A 27,685-nucleotide genomic window follows, 5' to 3' on the forward strand; every position below is an offset into this window, starting at 1 on the left:
CGGCTAAAAAAAACTCATATATGAGAGACGCAACTCTCTTGTGTTAGATAACCGCTACGTAGTCCAGCGCGACCATGGTGACCGGTTTTCTTGGCCGCGGGGGAGGGATAGCTTACGTAATAGCACACACACACACACACACACACACACACACATACGTGTATCAACCCCTTTTTGGGGACCTTGTCAAAATATCTCAAATTGGGGACCAAGAGATTTCACAGCATAGTTGACATTGTTCAACTCATTTTATTCTGTTTGTATCCTGATTTGAGTAGATAAAGTGAATCGTTGTGTTTAAACGAAATATCAATGGATTTTGAAAACGGGGACCCGGAAGTGCCAATCTGAGGACTTGAGTGTAAAGTATGGGGACCCTGCTCCTTATAATCAAACAAAACTGAGGACCTTATCTAGATTAGACTAAATTCTTAAAAAAAATAATGGAAACGTTCATTGCAGAAAAAACGTTCACTACCAACGTTAGCATTTTATGTATTTTTTCTGCAATGGCGCCATCTTAATATCCCACATGGATCCCCATTTTCTGAGGATTCATACAATGATCTATGATTAATTGATAATTGATCATTTCAACATTCAACAAATGAGATTTAAAACGTTTGAAAAATGTTATGTGATTAAAATCTTAAATCGCGAGGAATACTTGTACCGATAACATAAAAACCTGAAATCCTAATCCTCACATAACTACGTGTATAGTTTGGGAACTTAGGCATGATAAATTTATTTATTTATTTTTTAAATATATTTAACTAAGAGCCAATAACACACACAGTGCACCTTTTGATATTGACATATGAATCCAATTTAAATTAAACTGATGACAAAACACACACGGTACAACTTTGGGGAATTACACATCAATAAAGTATACACTAAACTGAGGACCTAATACACACGGTACAACTTTGGGGACTTACACATGAATAAGGTATACACTAAACTGAGGACCTAATACACACGGTACAACTTTGGGACTTACACATGAATAAAGTATACACTAAACTGAGGACCTAATACACACGGTACAACTTTGGGGACTTACACATGAATAAAGTATACACTAAACTGAGGACCTAATACACACGGTACAACTCTGGGGACTTACACATGAATAAAGTATACACACTAGACTGAGGACCTTATACACACGGTACAACTTTGGGGACTTACGCATGAATATAGTATACACACTAGACTGAGGACCTAATACACACGGTACAACTTTGGGGACTTACACATGAATATAGTATACACTAAATTGAGGACCCAATACACACGGTACAACTTTGGGGACCTGCACATGAATAAAGTAAACACTAAACTGAGGACCCAATACACACGGTACACGTTTGGGGACTTGCACATGAATATAGAATACACAAAGTAATTGCAGACTTTAACAAATATTAAGCTTTATATTGAAATTATGAAATATAGACGATAAAGTCACAATTTACTGAACTTTCAAACGTTTCCAGGGCAATTTTGCACCTTTTTTTCGCCGATCCTACATTCACCACTAAATTATAATTTATAAACTTTTGTTCAGAGTATGTGCTAAAGGCTATTCAAGGTATGAGCTGAAAGTTGCATTATTCTTCTTCCGTAGTTATTATAACAAAAATAAGTATTTTTATGTCATTCAAATCAAAATTTTAATTGTACGCAGCATGATCACAATAAATTTCTGAACATTACAGCTCATGTGAGCCTCGTATTAACATATTTACATTTTGATGTAATGAATAAATTTCTTACTGCTCTACAACAAATTAACACTAATATAAGTAATCAAAATTTATTGGCAAATATTTTCATACAATTGATAAAATTGCAATTAAAGTTGCAATTATAGTTATCATTTATCATACACTTTCAATCCATTCATGTCAGTTTAAAACTCCACTTAAACATAGGATTTAATGCTGTAAGAAGTTTAAATTTTAAAAAACATCTCCATCCAAATAAATTAACAAATTCTATGTAAAACAATATACTATTTGATCATACACAAATCATTGATAAAATTGTAGTACTTAACAGTTAATTAACATTCTCTGCATATTGATTACATTACTTAAAATCAGCCAATTATTTATTTCCAAATCTCCAAATCATCCCAAACAATCAAATACCTCGTATGTATAGTGCATGTGCATACTAGCTGTAAACGATGCATCATTCATATCATTGTCAACTCTCAACATCCACAATGAAGTAATTCATTTCAACAGTATGAAATATGTCAATATCTACTTCTCCAACATTTCATCAGTGCAATTTGTGAATTTACAAATTCAAATTATTCAGAGTTTACTAATGCTGTCAGTTCACTCCAAAACCGAAATCGTAAAACACTATATATATATACATGTACATACAACATATTCTCTACATTTTGATTAAAATAACCAATTCTTATATCTATCATTAAAACATTTTAACAAATCTACAATTTTTGTGAATACAGTACACATTCTGTTGTTCATACAACTATCATCAATGCACATCAACAGTACAATTAATTTTTATATAGCAAATCTAGCTCATTAATATGATTTGCAGTATGCAAAGTTACTAAATATTTTCTTAATTTCTAGTACATTATATATTTGTCAAAATCTATTTCCAAACATCAAATCAAATCAATTACCAATCATTGTATAATTCATACAAATACTAACTGTAACCATAGTCATTCATACAACCAACAATGAAGGTAGATATACCGGTACACAATTTGCTCATTAAAACTACATGTCCAGTCACTGTAATATTTATTCCAATCCCTCTGTATTTCAATGACAACGCTAAAATTAATCAAAATCTATACCCAAAATATCTGAAATTTTTTTTTTGTCATTTCAAGTTAATGTCAACTAAAAACACAAAACCATATTAGTTTTACAGTTGTATTAATCAATTCCAGCTAAAGTTATCATGGCCCTTATTCCTTAGTTATTTTACAAAGGTGAATGCTCATCACAGCAACAAACATGACAACAGTATGTATTGGTAAAGCTATACATGGAGTATTTTCTACAAATTCGCTAATGCTCACACTTCTGTGCTTTATACAATATATGAAAATTGATGTCCACAAGCTATAATGAACTTGTAATTACTTCATTATCAAAGTAAATAAAGACAAAAAAATCAGCATTTTCTTTGTTTTTTTATAAGGTTGTACACTTGATCTTTCACATTTCTCCAAGTTCTTTTGGAAAGGATTTTATCCTTTTTTAAAACATTCTCGATATCGTTCTTGCCAGGAACTTTGGACATTGCAATAAAATGGGAAAAATGCTTGTTGACTGAATTCATTTCAGATGGATTCCATGGTTTTTTCTGTGTTTTGTGACGTTTGCCTGCAGAATTTTCATCGGTAGATCTGCCATCAGAGGGTGCTTTCCTTTTCCCTAAAATTACGAGTTTTACAATATAAATTGGTTGATGATTAACTAAGAAGACATACAGTACCGCAACATTTTTTTTCACAAGATAAATGATAGAATTTAAGCACGATAGGACAGGCTTAATGCATGATAGAACAGGATACATGCATGATACAATAGGACTTATACACCATAGGAAAGGATATACTATGCATGTTCATAATTAACGAATAATCACGATATATGATCTTCACGATTTACCCGAAAATGGCATAATTTGATAAAGAAAATGTAGGAAATAAGAAATATTATGCAGAATTTCATTCTATTAAAAAAGTCAAATTATTACGAGCTGCGTCGTTAGAATAAATTCATTGGAAAAATAAACTAAAATGATGTATGAATTATCTTTATCAATAATCAAAATACAATGCGTGTTCTTTAATAATATATAATCTATCTAAATATTATCATTTTTTTTTATTGAATTAAATAAACAAATTAGATGACATGCAAGTTAATGTTTACACAGTAATTCAAAACACTCTCTGCGTACAATTTAATATGTCAGACATACAGTTACATATGTTATCTTGTTCCAAAGAATTTTCAATTGTACACATTATCCTATCATCTCCAAATGTTACTTATGTCTTCTTTTTAAAAATATCTTTCGACTTAAGAACTTCAATACATATAGCTTAATATTGTTAATTTGATGGAATGTTTGATAAAGATTTGCATAATTTGTTCCAATATTATTGTTAACGGAGCGATGAACGACTTATAACTTTAAAATAAAATAGCTTGCTTACGAAAAGGCAGGATACAGCTAACACGATAGGATAAATGGAGAAACTGATAAAATATAACGATAAACCTGATAAGATTACTGTACGTTAGGATAGGACTAATGCACGAAAGAACAGTTTACACGCGCGATACAATAGTATTCATACATTGATAAAGGATTGTAAAATAAATAACTTTGCAGGTACCATAATTTCATATCTCATTCTGGCTAAATATTTTTAGAGAAGTATAAAAAGGAATTTGTCATCTGCATCTATCATACATGTATATGTAATATGAAAGATACTAAGTATATAAAAACTTTCTGTATAAATTACATGGTCTTGACATGTACTTGATTTTTGACTGAAAATTCTTCACATTATGAGCAGACAGAAAATATGGTAATGCCAGTGATGAAGTTTATCAACTATATTCATGAGTCGTATTTAAGCTTTGTTTTTGTCTTGTTTTAAGAAAACAAATTAACTAAGAAAATTGTTTTTTTTTTGTAAATCAGAATTTGAAATCTTTCCACTCAATTAGAAACATATTTTCTAACAAATATATTCTTGGGAAAAATGTCAGTATGATAATTAAAATACATCTGTTGGGAACTGTTTTGTTATGGATGGGGGAGATGTAAAAAGTTTTTCAAAGATGCATATTGTTCAGGAAACATTTAGTTTAAAACTATGACCCTGTGTGGACTGAAGCTTGACTGTTAATGTACCCAACATTTAATCTTGAGAACTGCTTTTTTTTTCATGCATCTAGTTTAAAGTAGAATTATAATATACCAGAAAAGGAGAATATACCAATAATAAATGTGTACTGAAATAAGGGTACAGACCTTGAGCGCTTTTATTATGAAGACTGTCTTTATCAGTCTGGTAATCCATTTCTCCATCATTCTCATCAGCACAGGACCCGTCAATTTCCTTTACCTCCTCTGGAAAAAATAATCAAAAAACGATAAGAGTAAGTTATGAACATTAATTCTTATATCATATATACAAGAAATTAGAATTCTTACCTTCATTAACTAATAAGAGGCCTACAGGCCTTGACAGTCACCTGAGTACCATATCATTTAGATTAACCTGGCTGAGGGTCTGGTTTTTGCATTTTAAGCTTCATTTTGGAGTCTAAACCCTAATCCAAATTTTAATTTTGGTTAAAAGAAACTTGCAGACTTTAACGGTAAACTTTTATTACATTCAGTTTTGCTAATAATGCACACGTGCAGTTAATTCCTAAATTATGGCAGCAATATGTTACATGTACCCATGTGAATTAATTGACCTAAAAAAAAGTCATTCACTATACGGCCAAATTTATCCCCCCCCCCCACGAAAAAGCCCCAACCCCTGCCCCACTCCCAGTGAATTTCACAATTTTACAGTACAACAGTCCACAATAAACATACTATACTAAACCAAATCTAAAATCAAATGTTATCAAAAGTCTATAGATCAAACTTGCACAGGAGGAATAAATAATCACCATTGAAATATAACAAATGAGTTCATTTTAATAATCTATTCACAACACTGAATCCTTCCCTGTCTATAAGCCTATCATAATTTAAAGAAAACAACTCACCTTGATTATTAAAGAGCATCTCTGTGACATTTTTCCCCTCGTTAATTAGCATCAACATCTTGGAGATCTTTGTTTTTTGAATGATATCCAATGGTTGCCGATAAATTTCTCTGTGGACTCTTATGTCATGGCCAAGGAATTTGGCTAACTGATCCTGACCGTTTTCACTAAGCTCATGGATTTGTGCCATTGTGGCAATGTGTTTTCTGAGGTTTGTATAGGTTATAATGTTTCCATAGCGCAATTCTATTTTCCCACATATTTCATTCAATACGTCACTTGCCCTTAGTGTTCGTGTGGAGGGTGATGGTCTAGCAAATAAATATTTTCCACATACATTTGCATCACTTCTTTTCTGCATTAAGAGATCAATGCATTTAATCATCTCTGGAGTAAGTAATATTGCAACTTTTCTTTCCTGTTTGCCTTTGAGTTCAATTCGAGTCAAAGAACGACAAAGCTCAATTTCCACGTCTGACAAACTTGATTTAAGTTCGTCATCGTAGGGAACACTGTTTTGTGCTTCGATAGCTTGCTTGTAATTGTCTACAGTAATACGCTGCACATCGCCTCCACGCTTCCTGTTAAAGAGAGTTATGTGACATAGCGTCATCTTTGCCAGCTCAATGTAAAAGCTGAATCATTCGACAATTTCATCAAAAGTTCTTTGATTTTTTCTTTTAAGTAGGAATTAAGCTTGTACACATCCTCGCATAGAGGTAACATTTTTGGCGCATTATACTTTTTCTCACTCAAAGTTTGTCGCGCGCGGGAAGAGATGAGATCGTTCCAATCAGACTCATACAACTGAATAAAGGCTGAACCATTCTCTTGTTTTGTTATATCTGACTCAATAATTCCATCTGATCTATAAATCCTTGCACATCGTTGAAGACTATACCCTATTTTCAGTGCCAGTGAAGGAGTTGCATACATATGTGTATCTTCACTAAATCCAGCAAGGGACTTCACACATGACACAACATTGTTAAATTTCTCAGGACTAAAACAATCCTCAATCTTCTGGATACCCCATTCAGGTGTCTTTTTGGCTTCTCCAATTAGTCTGCCTAGTTCTCTCATTCTGCAGCTGATGTGGTTAGATGTATGTTCCTGGATGTCCTTATTTTCATACAGGCGCTTTCCAAATTTCAGTATGAGTGGATCGCGATATATATACATATAAATGTCATCTTGAGACATGGATAATAAAACATCTTTGTAAAATCCTCCATTAATATGTTCTGGAATAGGTAGTAAAAAACGACCTTCTTTCACTCCTTGATTTTTTTTATCAGTCTGCTTACTAACACATGTCTTAAAATGATCACTCAATGAAGTTTTGGAGTACAAACCCTTGCAACCACTACATGGTATAAATTCACTATGTGCTCTGGTCTTCTGCTCTCTATACTTCGGTATTAATGTTCCAGTTCCATTTTTCAGAACGTTGAAGTTGTGATCCCAGTCTCCTTCATTTCTTATTGTTTTCCAAATTTCTTTTCTTTCGGCACTGTTTTTGGGTAAGGAAAGAGCCTTAGCTACAATAACTTCATTTTTGTGCATTGTTTCCAAGTGTCTAGCCAGTTTTGGGTACAATTTTCCACAAAATTTGCATGCATGTTTTTTGTCCCATTTCTGCTTTCCTTTCTCTGTGTTGGTTTTCTGTACAGTGATAGTTTCCAAAGGGATAGATATTGGCACAACAATACTTCTCTCAGAATCATTACTGTCACTGACATAATCGGGAGGATTGGATGAATCTTTCAAATGTAGCAAGGAATGAACTGCATTGTCATCTGTATCACTAGAACCCCTATCAAAAGGAATTGAATTAATTCAATCTGACAAATAGCAAAACTCATGTTTCTATAAAGTTCACTTCTGATGTACTTAAATTTAGCAAATTCATAAAAATATAAGAAATACTAGACATGATCTCATTGCGAGCAACAAATAGGTTTTCTGTTTGATTATGAATTAATGACAGGGTTCAACTAATATGTTGACATTATTTCATTTCTAAAATTTAATAAATCCACCTTAATTGGGCAAAATCATAACAAATACAATAACTTTATTAAAATCCAAAAATCTTAAGAAGGGCTTAACTAAAAGCCCGAATGATTTTATGCATTACTTAACAAAAACTGGAAATTAAAAGGCTTAATATAAAACAATTCATTTTACTAGGTACAAATTAACAATTCTTCTGAATCAGATTTGGTACGAGTTACTATATTAATTTTCTCAGACTAATTTTTGGCCCAACACTGCAGAATTAAGATTTCCAAAAAAGGTCATTTTTAAGAGGCAATATCTCTGCAATGTGTTGGAATCACTTCCAGTGACATTCAGAAGTGACGGACAACCTGTCCATAATCAAATTTGGTAAGTTTAAAACATATTTTGATGAAGAAAAAAATCCAAATTTTTAATTTAAATTTTTTTTAAAACAGTTTTCCAAAAATGCCATTTTAGCAGACCAGAAGTGACGGATGATCAGGGTATTAGCTGAAAATAAGGAATCTACAGTATATTCTTGTTTTTGTACATACCTAGTTTCAAAAGGGATAGATATTGGAACATCAATACTTTTCTCAGAATCATTACTGTCACTGACATAATCGGAAGGATTGGATGAATCTTTTAAATGTAGCAAGGAACAAACTGCATTGTCATCTGTATCACTAGAACCCCTATAAAAAGGAATTGCATTAATTCCATCTGACAAATAGCAAAACTCTGTTTCTAAAAAGTTAAGTACTGGTGTACTTTAACCAATAAATTTATAAATATAAACAAGAGGCCCAGGGGCCACATCGCTCACCTGAGCAACAATTGCCTTAATTCTGATCAAATTAGCATTACAGTATCAAAATATCTTGACAACTAAGTACAGTAGATCTTGCTAAAAAAAATAGAAAATCTGTCAATTTTTATCCACCTCTTTTTTTGGGTAAATACCAAGCCCCTTTTGTTGTTGTACCTGTAAGAAGATTTTTCTCTATTCCAATTTACCCCCCCCCCTCCATTTCGTGGCCCCCCTTTTCTCTAGGGAATCATGGTTTCATCAAACTTAAATCTGCATAACCTGTGCTTTCACACTAAGTACTGAGTTTTGGACCGAAAACTTTCCCAGAATATTTTTAAAGATTTTTCTCTATATATTCCTATGTAAAAATTCAAACTGCCGTCACGGCCCAGCCCTATCACTAGGGACTGTGATTTTGCAAACTTGAATTTACACTATCCGAGGATGCCTCTACACAAGTTTAGGCTTTTCTGGCCAAATAGTCTTTAAAAAGAAGATATTAAAGATTTTCTCTATATATCCTATGTAAAAATTCATCCCCCATTGTGGCCTCACCATACCCCATGACTATTATTTAAACAAACTTGAATCTTTATGATCTTGGGATGCTTCCACTTAAATTTGGGCTTTCCTGGCCTTATAGTTTTGAGAAGAAGATTTTTAAAGATTTTCTCTATATATAAAAATTTATCCCCCATTGTGGCCCCGCCCTACCCCCAGGGACCATGATTTGAACAAACTTGAATCTACATTATCTGAGGATGGTTACAATTTGAGCTTTCTTGGCCATAAAGTTTTGAAAAGAAATTTTTTTAAAGATTTTCTCTATATATTCCTATATAAAAATTTATCCCCTAATTGTGGCCCCACCCTACCCCTGGGGACCATGATTTGAACAAACTTGAATCTACAGGATCTACAGGATGCTTCCACTCAAATTTAAGCTTTTCTGGCCTTATAGTTTTTGAGAAGAAGATTTTTTTAAAAAAATTCGATATATTCCTATGTAAAACATGACCCCCCTCTTGTGGCCCCACCCTACCCCCGGGGACCATAATTTGAACAAACTTGAATCTACATTATCTGAGGATGCTTCCATTTTAATTTGAGCTTTTCTGGCCTGATAGTTTTTTAGAAGAAGATTTTTAAAGATTTTGTCTATATATTTCTATGTAAAACTTGATCCCCTAATTGTGGCCCCACCCTACCCCTGGGGACCATGATTTGAACAAACTTGAATCTACACTATCTGAGGATGCTTCCACTCAAATTTAAGCTTTTCTGACCTTATAGTTTTTGAGAAGAAGATTTTTAAAGATTTTCTCTATATATTCCTATGTAAAACTTGATCCCCCCATTGAGGCCCCACCCTACCCCCGGGGACCATAATTTGAACAAACTTGAATCTACACTACCTGAGGATGCTTCCATTTTAATTTGAGCTTTTCTGGCCTGATAGTTTTTTAGAAGAAGATTTTTAAAGATTTTGTCTATATATTTCTATGTAAAACTTGATCCCCTAATTGTGGCCCCACCCTAGCCCCGTAGACCATGATTTGAACAAACTTGAATCTACACTACCTGAGGAAGCTTCCACTTTTATTTGAGCTTTTCTGGCCTAATAATGTTTTAGAAGAAGATTTTTAAAGATTTTCTCTATATATTCCTATGTAAAACTTGATCCCCCCATTGAGGCCCCACCCTACCCCCGGGGACCATGATTTGAACAAACTTGAATCTACACTATCTGAGGAGGCTCCCATTTTAATTTGAGCTTTTCTGGCCTGATAGTTTTTTAGAAGAAGATTTTTAAGGATTTTGTCTATATATTTCTATGTAAAACTTGATCCCCCCATTGTGGCCCCTCCCTACCCCTGGGGACCATAATTTGAACAAACTTGAATCTACACTACCTGAGGATGCCGCCACACAAGTTTGAGCTTTTCAGGCCGAATAGTTTTTGAGAAGAATATTTTTGAAAAATACCAACAAATTTTCAATAATTCTCAATGATCTCCCCTTTAAAGAGGGCGTGGCCCTTCATTTGAACAAACTTGAATCCCCTTCACCTAGTGGTGCTTTGTGCCAAATTTGGTTGAAATCTGCCCAGTGGTTCTTGAGAAGAAGATGAAAATGTGAAAAGTTTACAACGCCAACGCCAACGCCGACAACGACGACAGACAACGGACAAATTGTGATCAGAAAAGCTCACTTGAGCCTTTGGCTCAGGTGAGCTAATAATATTGAATTTGCTATAGGTATGTTAATTTTTATAGTGATTACTAAACAACAAATTAAGACTGATGAACCCAATTCTGTATAAAATTCAAATCATTAATTATACTCTTATTTTTATACAATCCTTTATAGACTTTACAGAACCTATTCTTGTAAATAATGATCAGGTAGAAAAAAAAGAATCTGCAAAATTCCATTTTTTAAAGTGTCTACTTACTGATCAGTATCTTCTGAAGGTGAATAATCAGAATCATTGGAATCCGAAAAAGAAAACTCATCATCATCACCAACAAAATCATGGTGTATAAAGCTGTCAAGTTTCTCTGGAAAATCTGTGGCATTCCCAGGTACACGGCTGTCAAGTTCCTCTGGAGGATCAGTGGCATTCCCGGGTACACAGCTGTCAGGTTTCTCTGGAGAATCCGTGGCATTCCAAGGTACACTGCTGTCAGGTTTCTCTGGAAAATCCTTTGCATTCCCAGGTACACAGCTGTCAAGTTTCTCTGGAGAATCTGTGGCATTCACAGGTACATTGCTGTTAAGTTTCTCTGGAGAATATATGGCATTCCAAGGTACACTGCTGTCAGGTTTCTCTGAAGAATCCGTGGCATTCCAAGGTACACTGCTGTCAACTTTTTCTGGAGAATCTTTGGCATTCCCAGGTACACTGCTGTCAAGTTTCTCTGGAGGATCAGTGTAATTCTCAGGTACACTGCTGTCAAGTTTCTCTGGAGAATATGTGGCATTCTCAGGTACACTGCTGTCAACTTTTTCTGGAGAATATGTGGCATTCTCAGGTACACTGCTGTCAAGTTTCTCTGGAGAATATGTGGCATTCCCGGGTACACTGCTGTCAGGTTTCTCTGAAGAATCTGTAGCACTCCCAGGTACACAGCTGTCAGGTTTTTCTAGAGAATCTGTGGCATTCCTAGGTACACTGCTGTTAAGTTTTTCTGGTGATTCCGTAGCATTCCGAACTAAAAAAAAGAATATATGTATGTCACTTTTGGACAAAAATAAAATTAATTAAGGTTGTCTAACCAATCACGATAAACAGTTTTATAAAAAAGAATGCAACATAATTATAAGATGAGGGCTTTATTTATTTAACTGGCATGGTAAGAAAAAATCAAATTTAATAGCTAATTATGTAAATTAATAAAGAGGACTTATCTAAAATCGACAGGGGTCTTTTTGAGTATCCGAATATCTAAAATCGACAGGGGTCTTTTTGAGTATCCGATTGCAAAGTTGTATAGTGAAAGTTTATTTTGAAGCTGACAAAATATATTTTATTAATATTTCTATTTAAATTTTCACTTAACCAATTTTACGTGCCCCAAGCAATCGATTAGTTGTGAATATACCGGTAAATCCCTGAAGTCTTTATTCTTCATTACTTTTTCCATTTTTTTCAATGTTACACAAATTATTGTAAATGGACATGTATGTATGACTTCTAATAGCAGCTGTATGTAGGGTTGGATACCGTTAAGGATGAAACGGTACGATACCATACCGGTATTTTTGAAACGATACGGTATTTTTAACGATACGATACTAGACCTTAATAAATGAGAATGATGATTTTTTTCTTCAATAAATGTGTTTTTGATCTCTCAGCGTTATAATTTATAAAGATAGTATCATATATTTAGTACAATAACATATGAGTTTACAAACTATGTTTATGCTTCAATCTTTTAATAAAAGATGACCAAAACAAATAAATAGTGAATCTGATTCTCAAATGTTTAGTAAATTTACTTGTGTTTCCCCCTTTTCCCAGGCAAAATAACGGACAATGGTAGCAAACAAACACCACCATCTGATTTACTATAGACAGCCGAGCGCTTTACCCGGTTGCCAGCCATTGTTTGATCGCACTAATTGACGAAACATCAGAAAATAGAATGGAAATAAATAAAACACTTTTGCGCTATTTTGTCTTTTTAATTTACATTTATTGTTAGAATAAAATTTAAACACTATTATTGTAAATGTATTTTAGTTTTTAATAAAAATTACATATTGATTAATCAAAGTATTGGCAGTCAAATCAAGTATCGTACTAAGAATGATAAAGCACATATTTCGTTAATTAGCCTGTCATTTTATTACGCGGTGAATTCGATCTTAGCGAGTCTGAAATTGTTTTTTCAAATCATTTTAAATGTATAAAAAGGTTTCAGAGCTACAGAAATACCGTTATTAGTACCGGTATAAAATGAAACGGTATTTTAACGGTATTTTTAAAGCAAGTATTCGGTACGGTATTGGTACCGTGTACCGGTATCCAACCCTAGCTGTATGCTTGCAATACAACAAAGTGGACAACTGAATCTTTTTTACATGTCTTAATGGTAACTGATTAAACTGACAAAACTTAAAATGAACTGGAGGGATTTATATCAAGGGTGATAATTGGTAACTAGTTAATTACCTGGTACATAACACAGCTTATTCAAGTGCAAGTCCCCATAGCTGTATCGTGTGTATTAGGTCCTCAGTTTAGTGTATACTATATTTATGTGTAAGTCCCCAAAGTTGTACCGTGTGTATTAGGTCCTCAGTTAAGTGTATATTATATTTATGTGTAAGTCCCAAAGTTGTACCGTGTGTATTAGGTCCTCAGTTTAGTGTATACTATATTTATGTGTAAGTCCCCAAAGTTGTACCATGTGTATTAGGTCCTCAGTTTAGTGTATACTATATTTATGTGCCAATCCTCAAGTTTTACCGTGTGTATTAAGTCCTCAGTTTAGTGTATTCTATATTTATTGTGCAAGTCCCCAAAGTTGTAATGTTACTCAACATGATGGAAACAATTCAAAATTGAGCAATTGGTTAATCAGATGAAATAAATAAACTCATGCAAATATAATCAAAAGAAAAAAAAAACTCTTCACAATGCTTAAAAACTTTAAATTCAGCAGGATTTAGACTGCTACTGCATATATAGCTTTCAAATTGTCATATACAGTCTAGACTGCCATAGCAACTCTCTGTCTTATGCGACCATATCAAGACCCACATAACATATTTTTCATTGATATATTATGTCTTGAAACAAGTTATATCTTATTCTATACCAATATCAAAGACGACAAAAATGCTAAACCGGCTAATCTTATAATTGCATGGTTAATCTGATAATTTTTCTCGGGCAAATTGACTATAATATTAAGTGGAACCCTCGATATCTAGATTCTCATCTTGATTTGGATTAAATAATGGAGCGGGTGGGTGGATTTATTTTATATTATCTTTTAAAAACTATTATTTTCACCATTCATGTCCTAGAAATTACAACTGCTCTATTCCTGAAATATTTAAATTGTTAATGCTAATATGAGTATACAAACCCATTTGTAATCTTTTAATTTCAACTTAACTGCACATGCAGAAAGACATTTGTATCTTTATTATAAAAACATGACTGGAATCGAACGTTTATCCATGTTAAGCAGCCATTGCAATGTTTGTATGTGCCGAGCTTGATATTTTTTCCCTGAAATACACTGGAGCGGGTCATTTTCAGAGAGGTGGGCGGGGATGAGAATCTAAAAAGTAATTTTATGTGGCCTAATGGCCATGAATTTTAAAATACAGCTAATAATTAAATCCTAGTTTTAAGATAAAAGATACTGTACATAATATTTTATCTATTTGAAACAATGTACTAAGTTAATAATGATTAATGTTGGATTGTCACATAAGACAGTCTAGATTGTATATAGATTGACTTTACTCCAAAGGACAAGTACTGTGAAATCATTAGAATTTGTGGTGGCTAAATATTTGTAGTATTTGTGTGTAGCACTCCCCCACAAATTTACACTCTTGACGAAAACACATTTTGAAAGAGTACCTGGGTAAGTCATCATACTAAAACTGAAAACCGATGCATCTATGAAATTTCATCCCCACAAATGAGCAATAACCCATAGTTCATGAAAATTGGCCCTCACAAATTTAAATAATACCACAGTAGTCTAATGATAACGAGTTACAACCTGTAACAAAACAAATAACAGAATATAATGCACAAAAAATGAAAAACGTTTTAAGGATGTGTATTACATGCATCTCTTTTGGACATCTACAGAAAAAAAATATATGTTGTCATTGGACAGCAAAAAAAGAAGGCCACATGCTATATCTGGTAGTTTTTAGGGCTGGGACGATACTGTACTGAGCCTATTCGGTACATATCACGATACATGAGGTGCGATACGATACATATCACGATACATTGCAATTAAATGAAAACATGAATAAAAGTTTAAAATTTATTCAACCTGCCGATGTATTACCGCATGTCCAAAGTTATTTTGTTATATTCATAATGAGCGTTGCACAATTTACAAATTACTTTAGTCTCGTGTACACTAGTTTTTCATAAACAAGTACTCCAAAAGTTTTCCACACTCCATATTTAGCTTCCTAACAGTTTTGACAACTTTACGAGGTTTTCCGCCATCTTTGTACTTTCATATTAGGCGCACAGACTAAAAATAGCCGATATATGAAGCTCGGATATTTTTGAAAAATTAGTTCGGTAAGGTATCGTTGTCTTAATGGTAAATGTATCGATTCAAATATCGTCAAAATAAATACCGCGATGCACCGGTGCATCGGTGGATCGTCCCATCCCTAGTAGTTTTTGCCTGTCAGTGACTTTATGACATCAGGCATATCAAAGATTTAAAAGTTGCCTTCTCAGAAACAGTGCAGACAGTAAGAGCAAGCAATATCAAGATTTTCAAAAAAAAGATTGACAGACAGACTAACAGGGGTAACAACAATAACATTCTTTACAAAGTGTGGGTATAATTTTGATTACTTAAAGTGTAAAATACATACAAATTTAAACATCAACATGTGAAAATCTTTCATCGACTATTAAATCACAAAAACTTCCACAATCAACATATGCAATGGAGTAATTACCTTTCCTCTCCAAGGATAGATGTTGCCTGGGCCATAGTCATATACCATTTCTGTATTAGAGGATAATGGCCTTAGAGAGAAAAAACAAATGACTGGCTTTTCATCAATCTCCATCACTTTTGGTCTACAATTTGGATGGATATGATCATCATTTAACAGACGTCCAAATGATCCATCTTCTTTTGAAGCATCAACCCTTGATGAAAATAAAATAAGCAACATAAATTTGAACCTTGCATAACTGGTATTGTCACAGTGAAAGATATGAAGACAAAATATCTAAAATTGCAAATCACTTCATAAGTTCTACATATATATGTGTATGTAATAAAATATAAAAACAAGGCTTTATATACGTAAAAGGGTATACTGAAACATTTTTAGAGCTAGATAATCACAGTTCACTAGGGCTGTGTATTGGTAAACATTTTCTGATACATTACGATACTCGCTAGACTTATTGAAAGCAACGGAGGTTGATGCAAACTATATCCATGTAAACACTGAGGAGATCCAAAAAAATACAATAAACCAAGAGGTTTCTCACACAGCCCTCAGATTTTTGCTCTCTCTGGATTTATCATACGTTTTCAGAACATCTCAGTGATTATATGGAGAATTTACGTCACTCAAAAGTAACCTTCCTATTGCTTTCAACAAGTTTGGCAAGTATCTAGTCCATTTTGGAACAATGTGTTTATTATGCGACAGACAGATGTAGTTAGACGATAGGGATAATTCATTTGATCATTTTCCCACCTAGATCTCATCAGAAATCGTTGGAGATATTAATATTGTTTAAAAACATATGTTGAAGTAGACTGATAAGTGATGTTCTAATCATTGATTATAATCTAAAATTAGTTGATTATTACCGCATTCTAAGTGCTCGATTATAAAAAAATTCATTACAATTAATTGGTTGGGTTTTTATTTCCCTCTCGACAAGCGCATATCATATAGCAGAATATTTGAGACCCGAACTATCAATACACCAAAAAGGAGCTGCGGTTTAAAAATGGCTGATATGTCAGACGTGCGCTATCCCTACCCGTGAAATAAAGCACAATCTCTTGTTTGGACATTTTTTTGTTTCAAGAAATTGAGTGTTGAACCGTCTAGCTACTTAAGAACATCTTTTGAATACAGCATTTTTATGGCAAGAAATATTAAATAAATTGAAATATCAAAGGCCTATTAACAAGTCAGTTAATTGTATCTTGTTTCTTTACATTTTTTTAACACTTAACTAAGAAATATGACAAATTTTGATTCCCATACAAAAAAAAGTTACACTTAGTCATAACTTTTCTGTAACTAAAGTGTAACTTTTATGTACCTAAGATTTAGGCACATAAAAGTTATAACTTTTTTGTACCTAGATTGGACTTAAACTTTCTGCCCTATAACTAAAATGTACCTACATGGAACTTAGAAATTTCTTAGTATAACTAAAATGTACCTACATTGAACTTAGAAACTTTTCAGTATAACTAAAATGTACCTACATTGAACTTAGAAACTTTTCAGTATAACTGAAATGTACCTACATTGAACTTAGAAAATTTTCAGTATAACTGAAATGTACCTACATTGAACTTAGAAACTTTTCAGTATAACTAAAATGTACCTACATTGAACTTAGTCAATTTGTGAATGTGTTTGGACTTTGTCATTTTTACACTAAAAATTTAAGTGAATCTTATCCAAGAGGTTCAAGTCTAAAGTAGACTTTTATCACAATAAATCTAAAAACTAATACAAAATATCGTTATAACTTTGTTTTTTATAAAAATCACCATAAGTGGGGGGGGGGGGGGGGTGTAGATGTAGGTTAGTAAAATCACTAAGATTTGTTTGAAAACAATGACATAACCATTATAACGGGAATCCTGTCCATCAATTGCAACACAAACACCTGTCCAAAATTTTATTGTTTTTATAAGGCAGAAACAGGAAATCACTTTCCGCCTGAACGCACACACATCCCAGGTTAACAGTAAAGGGTGTCTAAAGAGGTCATGATTAGTCCGTGCTGTGATGACACTGATGTTTGTTTAAGATAAAAAGTTTATGTGTGTGTTTTGACCAGCAGACATTTTTATTTTGCTCCTGCAAGCATTATTTTGTTATCTGTCTGTTGAACATCATTAGACATATTACGATTTCGTTTAAACACTGTTAACTACTAAGGGGTAGCATCAACTTTATATTATCACTGAAAGTTTTTCCAACTTTTCATGGCCTACCCCATGAATAAAGGAATAGAGTAGATTTCTAGAAATTGATTCAGAATTTTCCCACGACATCGAATGCATGCGAAGAAAAGGGGGGGGGGGGTGGGAGCATTGTTTGTTATTATGAGATGGGTTCACCATATTTATTCACATATTTGATTAATAGCGAGCGCAGCTCGCCGGCGCGCAGCGCCGGCGCGAAGCGAGCTCTACCGACAAGGCGTGTGTGAATAGAAAATTCGAACTAGTTGCACATTCATTCAACGGATTTTTTTGGCGTCAGTAAATCGGACCAGTAATGCATCGTTTTAATCGTCCCAGTAGTTCCCTGTAATCATGGCAATTTTTATCACTTCACACTCTCACGAGAATCAGCAAGACAAATTTAGACAGTAAAAACAATAACGATGTAAGCGACATACAGTCAATGTTACCTCTAAAGTTCACCTCAGTACACTTTCAATCAAAAATAATCGTGTGACGTCACAAACGTTTACACATTGATCCGATATATTTTTTCGGAGTCAGTAAATTTTGACCCACAATTCATAGTACCAATGGTTTCCAACATCACGTTCTCCCGAGAATCAAAGTAAAACCTTTGAAAAGCTTATAAGATGTGTAATTTTAAGAACATCATGCTTTTTAAGTAAATAAAACAGTATACTTCGCATACTTTTATTTCTCAGGGGAGTTTTAAAGAGTAAGACGACACTTAACCAACGTCAGCTTTGACGTCACAATAAGCACTGATAAGGGGAAATTACTCTAATTGAAGTTATTGTAAATCTGCTGAAATGACCGAAATCCTCTTAAAATCTTGCAAAGGCTAAGATAAAGAACAGCTGACGAATAAGGACATTTCTTCAGATACAGGAAACAGTTGTAAATTGCACTAATTTGGATGAATGCTCACAAATATTTTATTCACTATAATTACGGTAATTTCCTGAAACGTAACGTTATACGTAGCAGCGCCTTTTTTTTAAAGGGGGTGGGTGGGTGGGTGGCAGCCTCATCCAAAAAAACTTTGCAAGCAAAAAGAAAAATAAATCATGAAAATTTTAATCCTTCAGCTCTTTAGCAGTTCAATGGTTTCTTTATTTTCACTTCAATTTATTACATGCGGGGGGGGGGGGGGGGGGGGAACACCATGTTCTTTTAACATTATAAGCAAATATTTTTAAGCGTAAATTAAAAATAAAATTAAACATTAATTATTTTTTTTTAAGTGGAGGGGCAAATCCATGGTAAGTCGATTTTCTATGTATAAATTGACAAAAATGAAAAAAAATTTAGCATGGGGGGAGCTCTATGATGAGTCAAGTTTTATATGTAAGTTTAAGAAAAAATGTCTACTGCAAAAAAAAAGGGGGTAATCAATCAATCAATCATAATCACAATCACTTTAAAAGAGGAGATGCAGTGCAATGAAAATTTATATATTAAAATCTTTATTATTTAACAACATTGTATCTGAGATTAAACTATTGTTCTACATATAAATAAATAAATTATAACAAATCTTATAAACTATGAATAATGAAAATTTACTGAAAAATAGGTATGTTTTATTTTTTGGCATTCAAATTTCACGTTGTTAATTTTATTTTATTAATTTATTATAATTCATTGTTTGATCACATGCTGTGCTCGCCCCAACGGTCGCACCGTAAAACATATTAGACATGCTGTTAACAAAGAACATTACTGCTATTTCCATCTGTACGTTTTCCCAGAACTAGCCTATCTCTCATCGTAATTTATAACAGCACATAGCTATAAGGACTGTGTTTTAAACTTTGGGAAACATGTTTTATTTTTAAAAAATGTTATAATTTTTGGTTTTACATATTCATCAATTGTAAAAATGCGTTGGTATTTAAATTCATTTAGTTTTTAAAATTCCCTCAAATTATTCAAAATGGCGGCTCTTAAGACCGGAAATGCCCAGTTTTGATGATCGGTTAATAAACTAACAGGTTGTAAGGAAAGAAAATATTATTAAAGTTTGTTTCATTTAAATGCAGAATTCTTTAGATAATATTAAGTAAATAATATTGTTTTTTAACTAAAATAATTTTAAAGATTTATCCCGGTATTAATCGTGGCTGTATCGTGATTGGCCAAAATTTCAAACTTTGACTTTCGTGAATTCTGATTGGACAATTGCCATTCCGCCATCAAATTTTGAAATGGGCAAAGAAGACAGGAGTTGTTGTGAAGATTTTCCTGATTTTTTCAAGAAATATGCAGAATCACAGCGTGTTGTATGTAGTAATGAAACTGCAAGCAGTGGTTTCATAAAGATAGACATGCTTAAGACCTGGATGATATGGCTTTAGTTGTGGATGACCATTTCCATTCAGGGTAAGTCTGATATACAAACAAGTGACATTTTAAATAATTCATTTGTGTTTGCTTATCTCAATTTCTATATTATTGCTTTGCACTTAGAAATGAATTCCATTTGGAATATTTCTAGAATTCTAATAAGAAGTGCATGATTTTATCAATTATATCAAAGTTTATGCAGCCATGTATATCTTGTGATGTACATTCTATATAATCAAATTATGGCAGACTCTTTTAAAAAAAAGTATCATTGTATTGCAGAAAAAATCCCAACCAAGTCCAGCTAGCAGAATGTACACCAGATTGAAGATACATCATTAATACAAGATGAAAAAAGTAAGTGTGTGTGTTTATCAAATAAAGATATACAGATTTTAACCACATATTATGTATATCTTTTAGTAAATGATTATTGTAAATCTGAGAATATAATTGCAACTGCTGTATCAATGTTTTTTTTTTTTTTTTAGGGGGGGGGGGGAGTACCAGGTCAACAGAGAATTGAAAAGTGTTACTGATATTTAATAATAATTTATGCTACATATATTGAAATTTATCAAACAGTATCATGTTTTAAATTTTATTGCCTTATTTTAGATTAATGGAGGACGAGGATAATACTATGAAAGAGATCAGATGCAAGAGCAACCGTTCCCATAGAAATACATGCAGCCGTGTAAACAGAAACCAGTTTTCACCTGCCAGGTGCTGGTCAAATATATATTCAACTTGGTATGCTATATAATTTTCTGTTTTAAGTATAAGGTAGTTGTCAAGGATTTTAACAGTTACAATGAAAGTACATGTAGTAAGAAATTGCCATAATGAAACATTCTTTTTTATACATTTTAGGAACAGATTCAAGAAACAGATCCAGTTGTTTGCTGATAGATTACTGCAGGTCATTGGTATCATCTAACCAGGACTGTTTTAAAAAATCATACTAGTATGTTTGGAACAAAATCATGCTAGTATATGTTAGGAATTTAACCTAAAACATGCTTTATGAAGGTTTTGGTCAAATTTGGTTTACAAAATAATGTTTTTCAAACTTTCTATTTAAATTTAGCAAGAACATTAGACACACATGTAATCCCAAATGCTGTTATGTTACCGTAGATTATTGCTTTATTTCAAAAACTTGCATATAGGGTCTGTAATGATTTGAGATAATTATGTAAACAATAAAATGCTTTCTTTGGTGATATATGCGGGATATGAATGTAGCGACATTGCAGAAAAAATACATTACCCGCATTTGCTCCCTTCATTTATACCTGCATGAATCGTCAAAGAAAGCATTATATTGTTTATATTTACATCTTTCTTTTAACAAATTAATATAAATTGTTTGTAAAGAGTAAGTAAAATTTACTATATTATTCTTAATGTACATCAGTACGTTAGCTAAAAGAAACAGCCAAATTGTCTTCAATGGGAATGTGAGTCTGCATTGATATCATCCTTATTATTTCAGTGATTTTTCTAAGGTCATTGTAGGTTTCGACCAATCGTTAAACAAGGTGTTAACTATAAGTTTCCATAAGAAATGGAGGAAAGCATACTCATTAGATGTAAATATAATTCAGTAAACATATTGATTAACAAAAACATTGACTTGTGTTCTTTTGCTCACATGAACAGAACTGTTTTAAATTCCTATTCAAGAGCAAAAACAATTTGATGAAAAGTTCTTTATGTCAACATTAGGGACTTTTTTTCATCAGTATAACACCTATACATGTACCTGGGTTTTTTTTATCTGAAGTTTATGATACAGATGGATATTTTTTGCCTACATCTGTAATTTTTCTGTGTAACTTTTCTGTACCTAAATGATAACTTTTTTGTACCTACATCTATAACTTTTCTGTAACTAAATGATAACTTTTCTGTAACTATTTGTTTAACTTTTCTGTACCTACATCTATAACTTTTCTGTACCTAAATGATAACTTTTCTGTAACTATATGTATAACTTTTCTGTACCTACGTCTATAACTTTTCTGTAACTAAATGATAACTTTTCTGTAACTATATGTATAACTTTTCTGTACCTACATCTATAACTTTTCTGTACCTAAATGATAACTTTTCTGTAACTATATGTATAACTTTTCTGTACCTACGTCTATAACTTTTCTGTACCTAAATGATAACTTTTCTGTAACTATACGTATAACTTTTCTGTACCTAAATGATAACTTTTCTGTAACTATATGTATAACTTTTCTGTACCTACATCTATAACTTTTCTGTACCTAAATGATAACTTTTCTGTACCTATATGTATAACTTTTTTGTACCTAAATGATAACTTTTCTGTAACTTTAATTTGTAACTTTTTTGTACCTAAATGATAACTTAATTATAACTTTTTGATAACTTTTTTGTACCTATTTTATTTTTATGAAAAAATAAATTGTCAATAGTTACACTCTAGTTATGACTTTTTTGTACTTAAGCAAAAAGTTACAATATAGGTATAACTTTTTGATGCTAATTTGGAACCATAATTGATCAGATGGTTCCAAATTGTGCTAACTTAGTTATGACTTTTTTGTAACTTTTTTAAGGGCTTATAGGTATAACTTTTTAGAGCTTTTTTTTTGTATGGGTTATTATCGATAATAAGTTAGTTGCAGAGAGTCGATTATTGATTATGAAAATCTCACCGATTCCTATCACTAGCTTGAAGTGAGGACCTCCTATAAATCCAAGACGGCGGGTGTCGTCCTTTTACTTTTCTAATTTACATTGAATATACTTTTTAACATGATTGAGACTGGGGTTTTCAGTGAATTTATCTATTGCAATACATACACCTTAGATTACCAATTTTAATCAATTTTTCCTTCAACAAATATCTAGAAACTCATTCTCCAACAACCAAGCCCTTGTATTCTTAACATAAACAATAAAACATGGTGAACATGATGTACAAATTAAGCAGCAAAAATTTCTTACCAAAAAGGCTTTCCTTTGAATGTAAATTCAAAAATATATGTGTCATCTACATCTGGTTCTTTCTCTAATAACTCTCCTTCATACGGTAATAGGAATTCATTTTGTCCAAATTCTTTCTTTGTAAATACACCTCTTCCTGAAAATAAATAAAGAACTTCCATTAGGGGTTGAAATTTACAAGATATACTTGCTGTATGCAAATTAAAAAATGAAATTGTGCGCTAAAAGAGACATGTGGTTGCCAACTTTTGCGAGTTACAAAATAATGGTCTAGCTTTTTCGGATTTTGAGGTTTATGATTATCCATTCAGATTTTAATTCAGAAGCTTACACTCAAGAAACTGTAGATGTAGAAACATTAGTTAGGGTGTTTTGAATTATCCCAGAATTAACCCTGTTAAACACAATCAGTTGTTCTCTTCTATCTTTATCCTAAAACAAAGTCTCAATACAAACCCTAAAATCATTGAATTTCACAATTACATGTACAAACAAGTTCAAACTATACTCAGAAATACTAAATAGAATTCAAATGTTGGAATATTGACAGACTGTTTCCATGTACAAATTGTTAGGTTAAGAAATTATTTATACCTTCACAAATTAACAGAATCATGATATCACTGCATTTTTCAAAGCCCCTTAGGCATCTGACAAACACTGCATTTTAACAGCCCCTTAGGCATCTGACAAACATTTTATTATTTTATGTAGTAAAATGATCAATTTTAAAATTATATACAAGAATGGGTTCCTCAAATTATACAAAAAAAAAGATTTTATTCCAATGCAACCTAGTTCAAAATCACTTTATTGTATCTAATTGTTAATGATATAAACAATTTTTAGGATTAATTGGTCTAATGTGTGGAAAACATTTTTTCCTTAAATTTAAATTATTTTGCAGAATATTTTTGTTGTACTTAATCATTAGGGCCTATATATTTTTACAAAGTTCCCAAGATAATTTCATTGTTTCCTGACTTTTTTCTAAACATTTTTAGGGTTTCTAGACCCTTGAGATCAACATGGGACCTATCAATATGTAAACCATCAAATTGAATTAAAATATTTTATCCTGCAACTACTTCTTGCATTGACCAAATAAAGGTAACCCAATAAACCAAAGCTATATTCGGTAAATGCCCCAATATAGCCTCATGCATTTAACTAACGTTCAAATACACTATGACATCATTTTTCTTGCTTGGTTTACGCCATGGTGTCATGGTTTCAACTGCAGATAGGCAGCAAAATCTGACGAATTAAGCTTATTTGAGATGCAAAATGTGATATTATGTTACAGGATAAACAAAATACATGATAACGTCTTAAAATATGGGCGATATTTGGGCTCGGTCCAAAAACATGAAGAACGCCTGGCAAGCTTTCTTTCCCTTGCCCAAATACCATAGATTACTAATTAAATGGAGGAATTAATATCCGCGTCAAATCGCAAGAAGCCCCCTCCGCAGAATTTATAGTCTCGTCATTATTTTCTGAGAGTTGAGAACCATAAAAAATATATATTTATTCGTGCAATTTGATTCAAACCAGCGGGATTGCATGGTCATGATCCATCACTTCTAGTGTTGTCAAATTGGTTGGAAATGATAATATTGATTAATCGTTCAATCGGTTGTCTCTTACAAACCGATGATCGGCAAATAATTGAATCCATTACAAATTGTGTTCAATTCATTTAAATGAAACACTAAATAAAAGCTAATAAATAGGATGTATGCTGTATTGTTATCAATGAAAGTGTTACATATCTTATGAGATTAAAAAAACTAGTTTGCAACGGTTTTTATTTCACTAAATATATAATTATTTTATTTATCTCAATAGGAACTCAAAAATATTGTTAACAATGAGATTTTTCAATACAATTGAAGGTCAAAGGTGATCAGTGCATGCTTTTAACATTAGATTTGTTATCTCTGTTTAAAGATATCCTTGATTCACATTTTGCTTATTACTTGATATTTGTTAAAACCTCTGGGTTCAAAACTAATGACATTCATTCAACAGTATGAAAAATTTCCAAGTTTTCTCCTTTGAAACACCCCCACTAGCCTATCAGGTTTCAACACACAGCTAAAAAATATGATGTCTATGGGGATTTTGTACTGCAAAGTGACCCGCATGATAATGTTGAAAATTCTGTGAGGTATTTAAAGTGACTTCCGAATGGATGTCAACATTCCCCATTTGGTCCTATAATTATCTTGTTTACCATAACTGACCTTCTTTATATTTCATGCAAGAAGTAACTGGGAGGCCATTATACAATTGCCCCAAAACTTTTAGAAGTTTGAATGCAAAGTCTATGAAAGAAACACAAATTGATGAGTACCCGTAATCTTTACATTGCATTGTTTACAGACACAGTTCAAAGTTGAAAACTATCACTGCTCTAAAAAGCGATTTTGTTTACATGCTGAAAAAAATACACATATATGAAAATCGTATGTCAAAATAACTAAACCAAGCTATTCTGAATAGCTTTATTATCTACATAAGTTTTAGAAGCTATACTGGCGTGCGACCAATTCTCGCCAAGTACCATTTCTCGCCAGTACATTGCAACATCATTTTTCATATACCGGTATTATTTTTTGTTTTGATAAAATGACTTCACAATGTACTTGCGAGAAAAAGTACTCAGCGACAACTGTTCGCACGCCAGTATAGCTAAATCAGGAGATTGTGTTGGAGCTGTATAAGCCATAAGAAATAAGTTTTGTTCCTGTGAATTTTTCTGAGTGACAAATGATAATGTTTCAATTAAATTATCTTGACTATTTTCCCTTTCATCTATTTTAATTGCACAGGTATGTGTATTTCTATTAAAAACTGTCCAAATGTACTGCATCAATATATTTGGACAAACTATAGATAGATGTGGTATGTTCACAATTTTTAAACGTTTTAAATAAATTTCTAAGGCCTATTCCCCCCCTGGAAAATTAAAATTTCTTAAATTTACACAGTAAGATGACCAAATGTATGCCTTGGAACCCTCCGCCCCAACCCCAGGGAAAACTAGGCCTAGCATACAACCGAGAAAAAATCCTGGATCGCACTTGAGCGTTATGCACAAAGATATTCCTTTCATGATTTGCAAGGGGATTTTAAAAAGTATACATTGTGCATTTCTCGGAAAGTTCACTATACAACCCGTCTTAATAAGATTTTCATTTCTAATGTTATAGCAAATCGTTATGGAAGAAAATCACCGAGTGCGAGTACCCCCCCCCCCCCTTCCACAGCACATCGTATTTCAAGTTTACATCACAAATGTCATCGAAACATGTAATCAACATACCTTTACTCGGAGTTTCTTCAATATAAAAGGCATCCCGGTCAATGATTCCTTGACCATGTTGACCTGGCCTTCCCCGTTCCCTCCGACTTCTTCTCGACATACTTTTCCCCCGCTTCAACAAAATGGCATTTCCGTTTTCTATACACACGCGCATGCGCATTTCGAACATGTGTATCGTCAGAGGTGCGTAAGTGAAGATGGCAACTACAATCCGCACGGTATCTGTGTAATCACATGTCTGATGAAAACCCGAAAATGGGACTAGATACATTTCGATATTTTTTAGGTTTAGAACATGCTATTTTTTTGATTTAAGCAATAAAAAAATATGGGGACTTAAATCAAGTCCCCAGACTATTTGAGGTCCCCATTTTACGACTTGCGTATCTGAGGCAGGCCCCCAGTTTGGCAGAACCACACACGCACACACACACACACACACACACACACACACAGCTTTGATTCAAGGTAGATTTTAAATGCATGCAATATGATATCTAAAATGTTATAATAGATTTTTTTAAAATCCGTATTGTGTTTGTTTAGAAAAGAAAAAGAAGGTTTTGTTTTTTCTGAATCTCGTATTTTGGATTGTGCACTATAAGAACTTGAAAAATGACTTAAATTCCTAAAAAAGCATGTATATAAAAGAATTCTTTATTCTTATGAATACTTCTGTATGAACCAGCATACTTTCTGAGGTAACTTTCAGCTAGCTGTACGCACAAAGATTTTTGTTAACTTGCCAAATGAAAACAGGTACATGTTAACATGTAAAGCTTTTTACATTCATACTTCACATAAATTTAGAAACAAAAAACATTTTAACGACCTTTCTGAGATCCCAACTAACAACTTTTCCAGCGACAGTCATATCGAAATCCTAGCCGTTTTTGAGTTAGGAATCAAAAACTTTTAAAGGCTATTGGCCCTTAATGTAAGGGGCCAGCCCTTTTTTAATTGGTGTCAA

The 27,685-nt window shown here is 32.8% G+C and overlaps 2 protein-coding genes and 1 long non-coding RNA gene across 4 annotated transcripts; 1 reads left to right on the forward strand and 2 right to left on the reverse strand.

Annotated features, from left to right (window-relative positions):
- Nucleotides 1-1,792: 1,792 nt before the first annotated feature.
- Nucleotides 1,793-6,447, reverse strand: LOC136270724 (uncharacterized). Of its 2 annotated transcripts, XM_066069244.1 has the most exons (4): nucleotides 5,820-6,447; nucleotides 5,068-5,166; nucleotides 4,238-4,280; nucleotides 1,793-3,446 (listed from the first exon to the last, which is right to left on the reverse strand). In XM_066069244.1, exons 1-3 carry the CDS (start codon nucleotides 6,430-6,432, stop codon nucleotides 4,255-4,257), a joined length of 738 nt encoding a protein of 245 aa, XP_065925316.1. In that variant the 5' UTR covers nucleotides 6,433-6,447; the 3' UTR covers nucleotides 1,793-3,446; nucleotides 4,238-4,254. The 2 variants fall into 2 exon arrangements, with proteins under 2 accessions (XP_065925316.1, XP_065925312.1); XM_066069240.1 differs by lacking the exon at nucleotides 4,238-4,280 and having other exon boundaries at nucleotides 1,795-3,446.
- Nucleotides 6,448-11,085: 4,638 nt separating this feature from the next.
- LOC136275996 (dentin sialophosphoprotein-like) lies at nucleotides 11,086-12,746 on the reverse strand. The gene is made up of 2 exons (XM_066086544.1): nucleotides 12,710-12,746; nucleotides 11,086-11,849 (listed from the first exon to the last, which is right to left on the reverse strand). Exons 1-2 carry the CDS (start codon nucleotides 12,744-12,746, stop codon nucleotides 11,086-11,088), a joined length of 801 nt encoding a protein of 266 aa, XP_065942616.1.
- A 7,026-nt stretch (nucleotides 12,747-19,772) lies between these two features.
- On the forward strand, nucleotides 19,773-21,335 carry LOC117684125 (uncharacterized). Its single transcript, XR_010708572.1, has 4 exons — nucleotides 19,773-20,432; nucleotides 20,679-20,753; nucleotides 21,015-21,149; nucleotides 21,270-21,335. It is a non-coding gene; the product is annotated as an uncharacterized lncRNA (long non-coding RNA).
- Nucleotides 21,336-27,685: the final 6,350 nt, after the last annotated feature.

This window comes from Magallana gigas, chromosome 1 (assembly GCF_963853765.1).
Source record: "Magallana gigas chromosome 1, xbMagGiga1.1, whole genome shotgun sequence".
NCBI lineage: Eukaryota > Metazoa > Mollusca > Bivalvia > Ostreida > Ostreidae > Magallana > Magallana gigas.